The sequence below is a fragment of the Danio aesculapii genome, chromosome 14, assembly GCF_903798145.1.
Source record: "Danio aesculapii chromosome 14, fDanAes4.1, whole genome shotgun sequence".
Lineage (NCBI taxonomy): Eukaryota > Metazoa > Chordata > Actinopteri > Cypriniformes > Danionidae > Danio > Danio aesculapii.
In genome coordinates, this window is record NC_079448.1 from 40,754,035 (window position 1) to 40,769,000 (window position 14,966).

The following is a 14,966-nucleotide window of genomic DNA, read 5'->3' on the forward strand; positions in this document are numbered from 1 at the left end:
CATGTTTTATTTAATCAAACATACAGTTTTGTTTCCTTTGTTTGTATTGTTTTTCTCTTTTTACAACAATTAATTCTTCAAATACAGCTAATTATTAGCCCCCCTGAATTATTCGCCCCCCTGTTTATTTTTTACCTAATTTCTGTTTAACGGAGAGATTTCTTCAACACATTTCTAAACATAATAGTTTTAATAACTGATTTCTTTTATCTTTGCCATGATGACAGTAAATAATATTTTACTAGATATTTTTCAAGATATTTCTATACAGCCTAAGTGACATTTAAAGGCTTAACTAGGTTAACTAGGCAGGTTATTGTATAACGATGGTTTGTTCTGTAGACAGTCGAAAATAAATTTGCTTAAAGGGACTAATAATTTTGACCTTAAAATGGTTCATAAAAAAATTAAAAACTGTTTTTATTCTAGCCAAAATAAAACAAAAAAGACTTTTTCCAGAAGAAAAAATATTATCAGACATACAGTGAAATTTTGCTGAATCTGTTAAACATAATTTGGGAAATATTTAAAAAAGAAAAAAATTCAAAGGGGGGCTAATAATTCTAACTTCAACTGTATAAATTTTATACCTTCTTTATTTTTATCAGTAGGACACAGAATACCCTTTAAATGATTTGTCAACCATCTTTTTCATTCTTTTTCTGTAAATACCCCATATATTTAACCATTTACCATAAAACTACTAAGCTCACAGAACAATCATGCGTCTGTTATTTGTATCATTTAAATTGTAAGAGTTACACTTGACACCAATTACCAATGTTACTCTCATAAACTTTATACATGAACAAATATAACCAATATATACAAATAATAAGTAATTTTCTGTTCAATTATCACATACTGAGTAAAATACATATTATTTACTGGGGAGTCAGTTAAAACAAACGTAACTCAGACCAACCGTCATTTTACCGGTAATTTCATCTGTATAACTCTACTCAATTGACAACTGTGTAAATAAGCTATTTACTTTAAAACACATAGGAAATGTGTACTCGCATGTTTTTTTACATTAATTATAATAAACATATTCACTTTTTATGAAACACACCTGAATTATCAGGAGAAACAAAATCATACCAAATGTAACAGTTTGGTATATTTACTTTCGGCCCACCCCCTCAATCAAGTTTGGTTTGTGGTCCTTTATAAAAAAAAGGTTTGGGCACCTCTGTTCTAGAGAAACACAATATTAACTAAGAAAACAATGTCCTTGGAAGCTACTGCAAGCTGATTGGATGTAGTAAACTAGGCATTTCTATCAGAAGGATCAGGAAAAAGGTTTCGGAATAGTTATACAACCTAACAGACACCCCCTCCTCACCATTTCTGTTTGTCGTCATAACACTGTCAAAATGGACAGTTTGAAGGGTGTGGTTAAGTATGTTAGCCACGCCAAATACTGACATAATCTGAGAATTTAACTGAAAACAAACAGGAAGTGCACTTTTAGATTTCAGTGAAAGATTACAAGGGCAAACAATACATTTTCTTAATGATATGCTGAGGTTCACCACATAACTAGCAATGTGAGCTAACAAAATCAATGTTATTTTTTTATTTCATCTGTACTTTTAGTTTTAGGAGAAAGCTACTTTATTATAAACAGACTTTGCTTAGTTACATGACCTGTCATTTACTGTATCTCGTCACATCCTTCACTTTTCTTTTATGATTAGTTTCTTTCCTTGTTGGAAAAAAGTAACATGTAAATTCGCCATTTGCAGGTCTTTCATGCAAAGAAATCTCCTCATGTTTGTGTAATTATACATTTAAAAGTTAATAATGACCAAACATGCCTAGATTATAAAAATTCACAATGTTGATGCAGATGAAATATAATGCGAATAACATTAGATGTGTTTCATCTGGTGAAATGTTAATACAGTCAATCATTTTACCCTAAACCTCTCCACTTAATCCTGGATCTCATGCATCAGTTTTTTGGGGGGAGGTGTTAACACTTTTTACCTGTGATTGTAGTGTTTATCAAATTCACATCCAGTGCACACAGATTCCCAATTTGGAAGTCTTGTTTAAACGCGCTATGATTTGAAACACTAATCTTTTTTCAAATGCTATTTATTTAGGGTGCATAATATGCAAATTGGAAAGCAGCAGTTGAATCAATTGAGCAATGGAAAAAGGCACAGTTGGGCAAAGGCTAACCCTTGTGGTGTGCCATTTGTGCATAGCATAAAAGCAGATGGAGGAATGCTGGGGGTCTGTATTACTCTACTGCTAGACTACTATGGCAGCTATAGTGTGGTATATCTGAAATATGTTTGACATTTAGATTAAGTGGCATTTTTATTTTATTTAATTTATTACTGCAGCATTTGGACATAGTCAGTTTTATTTGAATGATATTATATTTTGGTATAATAGCGACTTTGTTCTTTTTTATATATATATTTTAATATAATTAAAATTACAGTAATAATCTGAATATTTTGAGCTATCATTATAATTTGATGTTACTTTTGTATATTTTAAATATTTACATTTATAAAACATTTACGAAATAATTTAATATTCTGTATGTATGTTTAGAGGATGGCTGCACATGATATTCCTCAGATGACTTGAATAGCCCTATTTGGAAATAATTATTCTTTTAAGATTGATTGGGGTGTTATTTTAGGGGATGTAATATAATTTCTTGTGCCAGAATCATAGTGTTGGAAATGGTTTTACCTTTGTGGAAACCATTATCTTGTATTTACAAATACAGATTCTTTCAAATGATTTTAGTCAGATTTAAATCAAATATTACAGTTCATTTATATGATGTCACATCACCTCCAGAACTGCCCAAAGCAAAGCCTCGGACGGCGGTGAAAAAGAAACGTATGGCAGATAAATCCACCAGTACCAGTGACCCGGTGACTGAAGATGACCACGTGCAGGTGGGTTTGTAGTCTTTTATTTGTCTCAATGTTTCTTTAAAGGTTTAGTTCATCACAGTGTTATCATTCTGTCTTTTTTTTTTATTCACCCTCGTTTTGTCTTTGAATGATTCTAAAATGTCTTTCTCTCTATTTAATGTTAATTCATCCAAAAATTGTTGGAAGCACTTTACAATAATTTAGTATTGAATATATTAACTAACATGAATAAACTTTAAATTGTTTGATCTCCATTGTAAGTTCATGATGTCAACTCACATTGCATTAACTAAAGTTAACAATCATGAATTTGCATTTTAATAATGCATTAATAAATGTTGAACAATGATTAATAAATTTGGTACAAGTATTGTTAATGTTAGTAAATATATTAACATTAACTAACAAAACCTTTTGTTAAGGACTTAGACAAATGACTACATACAACTAAATATTGTTAAGAACTTAAACAGTCTTGTCACTTAACAGAAATATGGTCCAGTATAGAATATAAAGTCATGGTGCAGTGGAAAAAGAATGAATATTGTGTATGACTAAATAAATAAAGTCATCTTGAATGGCAAAGAAAGCGTTCTTGCAGGACTCCCAGAGTTCATCAAGATTTTTGGATTCATCTTCAATGCCGCCTCTTCCATCTTACCTCAGACATGCTGAATAATGTTCATTTCTGGTGACTGGGCTGGCAAATCCTGGATCACCTTGACCTTTTTTGCTGAGGAGCGCTATCCATCTGAAGAATTTGACCTCACAAGACAAATGTCATGATACCTCAGGCTGTTGATGTTGCCATCCACTGTGCAGATCTCTCATACGCCCATATACTGAATGTACCCCAAACCATAATTTTTCCTTCACCAAACTTGACTAATTTCTATAAGAATCTTGGGTCCATGCAGGTTCCAATAAGACTTCTGCAGTATTTGTGATGATTGGGATGCAGTTCAACATATGATTCATCAGAAAAATGAATCTTCTGAAATGAAATGAAATGAAATGAAATGAAATGAAATGAAATGAAATGAAAAAACCTTCTGCCATTTTCCAAATAATCAACTAGAAGTCAAGTTATTATTTGTTGCTCTTACAACTGGGATCGATGACAAGACTTGTATTTAAACACATAAACATTGATCTATGAACATACTTCAACATGTGAAAACCAATGAAGTTCATTCTTGTTACACCAGTGCATTTGAACTTCCACAAAAACCCATCAGGTTTATTCTTAGATGTTAAGCTGGTATAGATGAGTTTCCATTTATGCCAGCTGATTATTGTTTATATGTGAATAAAAGGCATGAATAAATGAGAAATCTTAGATTAAACCATTCATTATTTGATCTCATTAAAAAAAAACGTTTGAAGCATCAAAGTTTTGGGAGTTTTAATGTCTTTAAAAATTAAAAAACAAATGTCTTAATTTGTGTTCCAACGGTTGACAAAACCTAATAGGTCTGAGATAATATGAGGGTGAGTAAATAAACTTTTGTTTAAGCGTGAATGGACTTTTAGTGCTATTACCTACAGTTTGCCATTATGATTATTATTGCATCACACAGGTGCTCAGCCTTAAATCTAAAAACCTGGTGGGAATTACACTGACAAACTGTGGCATCACAGACCTGGTCCTGAAGGAATGTCCCAAGATGATGTTTGTCCATGGTGAGTTTATGAGAGCACACTAACATAGGACATACAAGTTTCTGTAGTAATGTAAAATTTGATTGAATTTTTTGTTTTTTTCCTCTCAGCAACACGCTGTCGAGTGCTGAAACACTTGGTGGTGGAAAGTGCCCCCATAGTCAATCGCTTTGACTACGCACAATGCAAGAAGCTGGACATGGAGCAGGTGCTGGACCAGATCTTGCGGATGCCTCCAGAGAGAAACCGTATCATCTACATGAGGCCAATGCAGCAGGTCAGCATTATTCTGTAGGAGACAAGAGAGGCTGCAACAATCAATGGGTTGTTAAATATTGTGTTGATGTAAGATTTTAAAAGCATAGTTCGCACTAAAATGAAACATCTGTCATAATTTACTCATCCTCCAGACCTGTTTGTTATTTTCTTTTGTTGAACACCAAAGGAGAATGTTGGGAAAACAGCCATTGACTTCTATGGTATTTTTTGTTCGTACAGTACTGTGGATGTCAGTGGCTGTTTTTTTTTTCTCCAACATTCTGCAGAATATCTTGTTTTGTGTTGAACGCAAGAAATAAGTTAGTTTAGAATGAGTTGAGTGAGTAAATGGTAACGATTTTTTTTGACAATGAATCAAAAATGTGAAAATTCTGTCTTTATTTACTCCCCCTTTAATTGTTTCAAACCTTTATGTTTCTTTCTCCTGTCGAACACAAGAGAAGATATTTTGAAGAAAGCTGGAAACCTGCAACCATTGACTACTGTTGTATTTTTTTATCTTACAATGGAAGTCAATGGTTACAGGTTTTCAATTATTGTCTTTTGTGTTAGACATGAGAAAGAAACTCAAATGTTTATAACCACTTGAGGGATAGTAAATAGTGAGTAAATTTCCTTTTTTAGGGTAAACTATCTCTTTAAGGGATGTTTTTTGACATTTATGTGCTTTGCAAACTTTGACAATTAGGTTATTATGATATATTGGGCATTTATTTGTAAATTATTGTGATAAAATATACATCCTTTCAAAGGTTTGCCATTAGTAAGATTTTTGCAAAGATATTGAAACTGTTTTTGTGTGGTAATGCAAAAAAACAAAAAAAAAACACTGATAATTTCATCTTTTTTCCTTCAACTATCATCTTAACTGTGCATCAAAACAAAACAGACAGATGTAGTCTTTTAAGCAGATTTTTAATGTCTTCTATTGATTGGAGATTCTTAATTATTGCCCTGATGGTGGAAATATGATTTTTCTCTTCTTACTTTTTCTCAGTTGTAGTTCACTTCAGAACTGTGTCCTTTGGTTTCACTCATTGTGATGGATGAATAATGGAATTTGGCCTTTGTTCTTCCTTACTCTTGTAAAACAGGAAGTCATAACTAGTCAGTTTTATGACTTAAACATGTTAAAAAAAATGAGTAACAACATATTTGAAAGAGATTTTACTCACAAGTAGGTGTGTATTGCAGAAAAACAATGATCTGATGATAAAAAATATGCCTATTTTCAGTTGTTTAGGTTAGATTTTTGTGGAAAAAAATGGGAAAACAAAGCAGGGTTATTTTATAGCTTCATTTGCTTTTATTTACTGTACATTATAAATATAAATATTATTAATAATAATATTAATGTTTTTATTAGTGCTGTCAAAAGATTAACTATTATTAATCGCATATAAAAAGCTTGTGTGTACATTATATATGTATATGTGTGTAATGTGCATATTTATGTATATATAAATACACATGTATACGTTTAAGAAAATGCTTATTTATATTTAGAAATTTAATATTTACATATAAAAATGACAAATATATAAGCAAATATTTAGGTTTTGTATTTTTTGTAATATATATATATATATATACGCATTCATACACGGTGAGTACACACACATGTAAATAGTACATTTTATTTTGGATGTGCATAATTGAGATTAATCAGTTGACGGCACTAATTATTCTTATTTATTTGATTATGTTGATTTTGTTTTGATTAGTTTTTTAAAATTCAGTCATTTTTTTGTACCACATGCAACTATTTTCCAGCAAATGTGTCATAGCTTTATACATATAATTATGTATAATACTTTTTGAGCCCTGTAAAAGCTTTTTAGGGTATTTAAGGCACAATATGTTGCAATTATGCTGTTTTCAACATTTGTCTCCAGATTGACTCTCTGGCTTTGGAGAAAAAGCTTTTCAGTGGTCCGTATCCATACCACATTGCCATTATCCACGAGTTCAGCAACCCACCCAATGTCAGGAACAAGGTGCGCGTTCGTAGCTGGATGGACACTATTGCCAACATTAGCCAGTGAGTAGACTGCATAATTCATAGCGCAATACATAAAACAACACTTAAAGTCTTTTCTTTACACTTTATTTATTTAAGGGGGAAAAACATGTTGACTTTCCATAAATGTTCTGCTTTGTTTATAAGCAAATAAGATATTTCTCTGGATTTAAGATTTATAGTTATGTGTTTGAGAATAATATAATTTTTGTTTTATTCTGTGAACTACTGATTGTTGTTTTTGATTGTAATAAAATAACTAAAATTTGCTTCTGTTTATACACTACCTGACAAAAGTCTTGTCTTCGATCTCAGTTGTAAGCTCAACAAATTATAACTTAACTTCTAGTTCATCTTTTGGAAAATGGCAGAAGGTAGTTTTTTTTTTTTCCTCCTCTCTGATGAATCATCTGTTGAACTGCATCCCAATTATCACAAATACTGCAGAAGACCTATTGGAACCCGCATGGACCCAAGATTCTCCCTGAAATCAGTCAAGTTTGGTGAAGGAAAAACCATTGTTTGGGGTTACATGTATTGGGGCGTGCAAGAGATCTGCAGAGTGGATGGCAATATCAACAGCCTGAGGTATCAAGACATTTGTGCTGCCCATTACATTACAAACCACAGGAGAGGGCAAATTTTTCAGCAGGATAGGGCTCCTACACATCAGCCTCCACATCAAAGTTCCTGAAAGCAAAGAAGGTCAATGTGCTCCAGGATTGGCCAGCCCAATCACCAGAACATTATTCAGCATGTCTGGGGTAAGATGGAGGAAGCATTGAAGATGAATCCAAAGAATCTTGATGAACTCTGGGAGTCCGGCAAGAACACTTTCTTTGCCATTCCAGATGACTTTATTAATAAGTTATTTGAGTCATTGCAGAGCTGTATGGATGCAGTCGGCCAAGCTGATGGTAGCCATACACAATATTAATTCTTTTTCCACTGTACCATGACTTTATATTCTATATTGTACATTATTTCTGTAAGGTGACAAGACTTTTGTCTCAGCAAAGTCAGACCTTACTGTCCTAATTAAATCATTAAAAATCAAGGCATGATCATGTTTTATTTTGGTAAAATAAGCGTAATCTAGAGGCCTTTGCCTTTCATATAAGCTACTTCTGATAGCAAATGATCAACTAGAAGTCAAGCTATTTTTTGTTGTTCCTAAAACTTGGATAGGCGACAACTTTTGTCAGGTAGTGTATAATTATTTATTATCAGGTAGTGCATAATTATAATTATTTTATGTCTTTTAACTCATTATTTTTCATTAGAAATTTGTAAGAAATGTTTTCAGACCTGTTTATAGAATTAAAGCATGTTACCATTTTTAACATAAGCCATTCTCAATAAATCCAGTGAATTTGTAATTTTCAAGTTGTCTTAAGTTTTTTCATAATTTTTCATATGAAAAGCTTATTATTTTATTTCAGCTTGTTGCATAGATTTAAAAATGCATTTGTTTAGTGTTTTAGATGCAAATTATAATCTCTATAATGTCTAGTTTTCAGTGGCCTAATTATTTAAACTTTTGATAATTCACAAAAAAATGTTACCTTTCCAAATCTGCGTCCTGATTTGTCCACCAGATGGCACTGTTTTCTTACCATGGTTGACTCACCAAGCTGCTTTTTGTTTATCCTTTCACAAGAGAACTCATCAAGTATGAATTCTTTCCGGAGGCCACACGGACGGAAGGGGATGTGAAGAAGTATCCCAGCTATCCCTGGGGCAGAGACATCTACACATTAGAGGGTGAGAGGAAACAGAGTCCTTAGAGACCAGATCCAAACCCCCCTCACTCATTTCCTCTGGAAACATGGTCATAATGGAGAGTGTGAGAGAGAGCGAGAAATTTACAGTCATATTTACATTTCCCAAATCCCTTGCATGAGGTTATTTAGCTTAAAGGAATAGTTCACCCAAAACTGAACATTCTTTCATCATTTACTCACCCTTTACTTGTTCTAAACCTATTCAAGTTTCTTTCTTCAGGTGGCACGGTGACTCAGTGGTGGGCACTATCGTCTCACTCAGTGGCTCAGTCAGTTGGCATTTCTGTGTGAAGTTTGCATGTTCTCCCAGTGTTTGAGTGCTCTGGTTTCCCACACAGTCCAAAGATATGCACCATAGGAAAATTGAGTAAGCTAAAATGGCCTTTGTGTGTGTGCGTGCGTGCGTGCATGCGTGCGAGAGTGTGAATGTGAATGCGAGAGTGTATGGGTGTATCCAAGTACTGGGTTGCGGCTGGAAAAGAATACGCTGCGTAAAACATATGCCGGAATAGTTGGCAGCTCATTCCGCTGTGAAAGCTAGAAACCTGTAACCATTGACATCCGTAGCAGTGTTTCCCCTACCATTAAATTAAGGGTGTGCCTCGCCCTCCCAACGGCTTTCCCCGCCCCCCTTCAAGTCAAGTTAATTGTATTTTATATATAGCGCCAGATCACAACTTTAAATAAACAAGCTAAAATTCAAAATATGTAATATCTTATTTACACAACAGCCTGTAATTTTTGTCTCCACGTGGTTGCGCGATTACAAATTTCTGCTCTCTGAATCGCGCATGGTGGAGTTCACACAGCCACAACTGAAAGTTCTGTGTTTTTGACAATATTGCAAATTCACTAAAAGCTGGCTGGAATTATTAGATAAATAAAACTTAATTTATTTTTTAACATGAATATTCAATAATATAACTTCTTGTATTATACTTATTCCAATAAACAGTGTATAGGCCTATTTTCTTTTAGTAAAGAAGTATTAGATTTATAGGTTTGCATTTTAATTCTTATGCATAAAACATACAGTCCAAACTTTTTTTGATTGAGACCTGTTGAACTCTTCTTTCATCATTTGCTATGTTTCCAGATTGCATTGTTTGTAATTTCATTCATTTATTTTCTTTCTTTTTTTTTGTCATTTCTCTTACCAATGTTTATTTCTGTATTATTAAAATAATAAAAATAAATATTAAAATCTATGGCGGTTCATTCCGCTGTGGCGACCCCTGCTAAATAAGGGACTAAGCTGAAGTCAAAGGGATGAATAATTTTTGTAAAGCTGCTTCTGGCCATGACACGTTCACACCTAAATGGTTTTAAGAGACGTGTTTAAGGGATTATATGCAGCATCCTTAATATTCTCTTAGGTAAGGCAAGATCTTCTCTTAAGGTTCATATTTAGAGGGAAAATGTGCTCAATGCATTATAAAGCTTGAAGCATTCGAATCGGTACTCCGTATCAGCCGATCACCATGACAAGGAATCGGTACTCAATATCGGCTGCAAAAATCCTGATCGAAGCATCCCAATCTTTGACCCAACTTTGAACCCAGAGCGACAATATTCTCCCTGGCTGTACAAGACTGATCTTAGTAATTAAGTCAGCAAATACACCTTGAGGAAAAAGAAGTATACTTAAGTAAAGGTCAAGTATAAAAGTATACTTGTATCAATATCTATCTCCCAGAAGCCCAGAAAAATACACTGCAGTGACAAAAGCTGCACACTTTGTGGATAAAAAAGCTATAAAAATAAATGTTAAATTTTAGCTTAACTCTTGTTCGGTTCAAATAATTGTTCAGTCATTTATTGCTGGCATTAAGAGAAACAAATTAACACCATGATGACGCCTTGTGTTAGTGTGAACAGTCGCTCCGCGCCAGACACCCCCTCCCCCCTCCCAAAATTTATTTGTTTTTTCTACTATAGTCAATGGTTACTAATTTCAGCTTTATTCAAAACATCTTTTGTGCTCAACAGAATATAGAAACTCATAAAGGTTTGGAACCACTGACTAGCTAGTGAGTAAATGTACGTTTTTGGGTGAACTATCTCTTTAAGGCAAGACACTGCAGGTGAATATGGTAATTAAATAGTGCTGGGCAAAAATTAATTGCGATTAAAAGTTTGTTTTGACATATTTTAAGAGTGTGTACTGTGTATATTTATTATGTGTATATAAATGCACACGTGCATGCATATAAAGCAAAAATGTATATAGATATAAAATGTGATTCAAAATATACATAAATTTAAATATCTGTGTAACAAAAATGTTTTGCGCAGTTTTTTTCTGTATGTCTGTATCACATATACATAATAAACATATAAAATACACAAAAGTATATGATCAAAACAAACTTTTATTTTAGACGTGATCAATCTTTGCCCAGCACTAAAAAACATATTAGAGTCCAGAGTTTTATGGAGTGGATTTTGGAAATCTTTTTTTTTGACTCATCAATTCAGAAAATACATCGGGGGGAAATATCATGTTTATATGTTTATTTACGTTTATATTTAGGCAAACGATGTATAAACTTGTGTCTAAAAATCTTCAGAGTACAGATATGAATAAACCGAAGTTTAGTGTAAGCTGAAACAGAGATTAATGGCTCGGCACAGAGGAAAAAAACTTTTTTCTAGAAAACGACCTTGAAAAATAGATTCTGTACTTGACGTGAAGTGCTTTAAAATGTGCGTTTTTATTTGATGTTTGATGTAATCTCAACTGAAACAAGAAGAGAGGGTGGGACATAGTGAAGCTCCTCCACTTTATTTAAAAACAGCCAATAATGTTTTGTTTTATCACAGCTCTGCCAGTGAGAGAGGTTGAGATTTTAAGTACATCAAATGAAAAGCAAATGAGAAACGTTTTGAAGGGGGCAGGGCATGTCAGATACTAGAGAGCATTTGATTGGTCAAGATTGGATGAGAAACTGAAGTATGAGGTGATGTGAAAAAAATCTGAATCTAAAAAACTTCCATGAGACCTTTTAATGAAAGCTCAAAAAACCTAAAATTCTTAAAGAAATGGAAAAAACAGTGCTTTCACCTGCTTTGTCTTGCTTTAATGGTTGAAAAAAGTTGCAGGCTCCATAACGTCAAATCAGCCTGTAAGTGTGTGCAGGATCCCTTTCAGTCTTAAAGGAATAAAAATAGTAATAACATTCAACCTTTCCCACACTCCCTGTGCTTTAGGGGTCGTGGATGGGGCACCGTATTCGATGATCACTGATTTCCCATGGCTTCGCTCTTTACGCACAGCAGAGCCCAACAGTTACGCTCGATACGACTTCGAGGATGATGAAAGCAGTAAGTAATGCGATGTCTGTCAAGAAATAATAATGTTCAGGTGTTAATCTTTAACACGTTGATGTTAAATGATGGATGAAGCCTTGCTCAGTAGTTTAGCACTGATCTTTTTTATATTTAAACTGAAATGTAAAGTTATTATCGTTTTTGCCTTTTAAAATAAATTTACATAAAAGAGCTTAAACTATTTTATTTTCAGCTTTTTGCTTGGGATTTTTTTAAATTAGTTAATAAAATACTAATTATATATAGTGCACAGCATATATGAGTACACCCCTCACAAATCTATATTTAAATTCAGTTTTTTTAATAGGAAACTATACCATATATTTGTTCATATACAATCAGAATCAGTTTTATTGCCAAGTGTGCTTTACACACACAAGGAATTTGTTTTGGCTACAGAAGCTTCCAGTGTACATAAAGTGACATGTGACAACACAAAATAAATCTGAAAAAATAAAATAATAATAATAAAAAATGATGAACATTAAACAGATGCGGTTAGTCAAGAAACCTGGATGTTGAGTTGTATGTACAGATTGTTATAAATATACAGGTTATAAGGTGCTGTGTACAAGTGTGAATGTAATAGACAATAGATTAGTCAGTACTGAAGCCAAATCTGGACCTTATCTAACAAAATAACTTACAATAACAGTTCAAAAACTAGTACAGCCACATTCATATGCTACAGAAAAATATTTAATACAAAATTAAGAAGAGGATAAATCAAGAGAAACAAAAAAAATGAAAAATTTAGTTGAAATTTTGTAGGTTGAAATTTTCTTTTGCAATATTCTGCTTGAATTTAATTGTATTATTTTTCAATTTCTAAATATGTTTGGTGACTAAAACATTATTTTAATACATGTATCTGTTTAATATTGCCTGTATTCACTGAGAAATGCATAAAAATATTCATTTTCAAAATGGGGTGTACTCAAATATGCTGAGCACTGTAGGGACTTGAGGGTCCTTGCTAAATAAGTATTATTTATTTTAAAAGTTAAATTATTACTGGCCTTAACAATTTAAGTAGCTTCATGCACACAGCTACTGAAAATTCATTTAGGGTCCACTTAAAAATTCTAAAAACATAGCTTTGGTTTTGATATTCTCATTCATTTAGAGCACAAAAGGTTTTTTTAATGTTTTAATAAATGTGTTCATCAATTATTGCTTTCTTAACTTTTTTGAAAACTAATATAAACAAACTGTATCAGAAAACATTCAGTTCAGTTCACTATTAGTACCTGTAGGTAGATTTGTTTTGCAGCAGATTGGCATTTGAGACAAACAATTACAACAATCAAATCACTTCATACTTCATAATCAAATACCTTATAAATCCTAAAATATTACAATTTATTAAGAGCGACATTTGAAGATGGAACAAAGCTATTTATGTAACGTTTTGTCTTGCTAAAAAGCTAGAAACCTTTGACACGATGGGAGAGGACGAGAACTAAAGCTGGTGATGTTCTGGTTAATCCATAAAAGCTGCCTAATATACAGGAATTTCATACTCTGCTCATCACAGCATGCATGGCATCTATTTTATTATTATGACCTCTAAATTTCAATATTTTTATTGTTATTTTGGAATAAATTTTATCTGAAATTTACAGAAAAAAAGCTAATATTAACATTTTATCCAAACACATACCTAATAAATCCAGATAAACTTAAGACAATGGAAGACAAAATGATGATTATCTTAATTATATTTCAAATTATTACTAGATCCTTTATTTTACTAGGAAAGATACTTTGAGATTAAAAATCTCTTTTACAAGAGCATCCTGGCCAAGATTAGGCAGCATCCATGTCACATGGATCTAACAGACAACAAACAAAAAACAGTTAACAAGAATCACACATTAACAAACAAACTATTCAAAACATCTACAAGCCTACATTTCAATTTCTAAATCATTTATACTAAATCATTTAATGATATCAGTTCTTTAAACCGCAACTTTGTTTAGAGATTATTCCATGCAAAAGATTTTTTTTAATTTTTAAACATAATAGATTTAATAGCTAATTTATTTTGTCTTTGCCATGATGACATTACCTAATATTCCTTAAGTTTTGATTTTTGTTTTTGTTGTTCCAGCACTCCAAACATAATTTTTGCTGCTTGTTTAAACTACCTATTTAAAATAAGTTGAATCAACACAATTCTTGAGTTTTTTGGGGTCAACATAATTGTTTTATGTTCAATTTACTTAAAATTCCAAAAACAATTAAGTTAACAATTAACTTAATTTGTGATGGGACAACATGAAGGAATTTTTTTAACTCTATTTAAATTTTCATTGAAAAATCAGTACCGCCTAAATTCTTACAAGAATTGGGACTGTGTTTTTTTTTTTTTTCTTTCTGTCAAAAATCACTTGGGAAATATTTGATTTATTCATGTTTTATCATTAACAAAAAAATGTTTCTTCCCATCAGCCACCATCTATGCCCCGCGGCGTAAAGGCCAGCTCTCTGCTGACATCTGCATGGAGACGATCGGTGAGGAGATCTCTGAGCGAAGGCAGACATGTAAGGGTGTTTTCCAGCGCGTGGTGGTCGTCTTCATCCACTACTGCGATGTTCGAGGAGAACCAGTGGAGGATGACTACATCTAGATCTGAATCGCTGCTCATTCGTAAGACCTGGAGATGCCGGAGGAAAAAAGAGATGTCAGGCTCTGAGAAACAGAGATGCAGGCAGGCATTTCCTAAATCTCAGAGTTGACACCAAACAGAAAGAAATCGCTTTCAGTTGGCTGTTGGCATTTTTTTCTGAGTTCATTCTAGACAAATGAACGATAGAGTTAATGGCATCATCAAGCTGCTTTGCTTGTGGTAAGAACATGAATGGCAGCACACTTACAGTAAAGAAGAGTGAAAGTTTTAGCAGTTGCTATATTTGTGCACATTGGTAAAAACATGACAGGAGGCATATGAAGTCACTTGTTTGGTTTTTGTT

At 32.9% G+C, this 14,966-nt stretch overlaps 1 protein-coding gene across 1 annotated transcript in view; it reads left to right on the forward strand.

Annotated features, from left to right (window-relative positions):
• Positions 1-14,966, forward strand: part of fbxo38 (F-box protein 38) — a 30,132-nt gene that overhangs the window by 14,181 nt on the left and 985 nt on the right. The window contains exons 14-20 of the mRNA XM_056472404.1: positions 2,833-2,933; positions 4,493-4,595; positions 4,685-4,851; positions 6,749-6,894; positions 8,534-8,637; positions 11,868-11,981; positions 14,445-14,966. The exon at positions 14,445-14,966 is cut by the window's right edge and continues 985 nt beyond it. Coding sequence (XP_056328379.1) covers positions 2,833-2,933; positions 4,493-4,595; positions 4,685-4,851; positions 6,749-6,894; positions 8,534-8,637; positions 11,868-11,981; positions 14,445-14,623 — 914 coding nt within the window. The 3' untranslated portion in view covers positions 14,624-14,966. The remainder of the gene's footprint in view (positions 1-2,832; positions 2,934-4,492; positions 4,596-4,684; positions 4,852-6,748; positions 6,895-8,533; positions 8,638-11,867; positions 11,982-14,444) is intronic.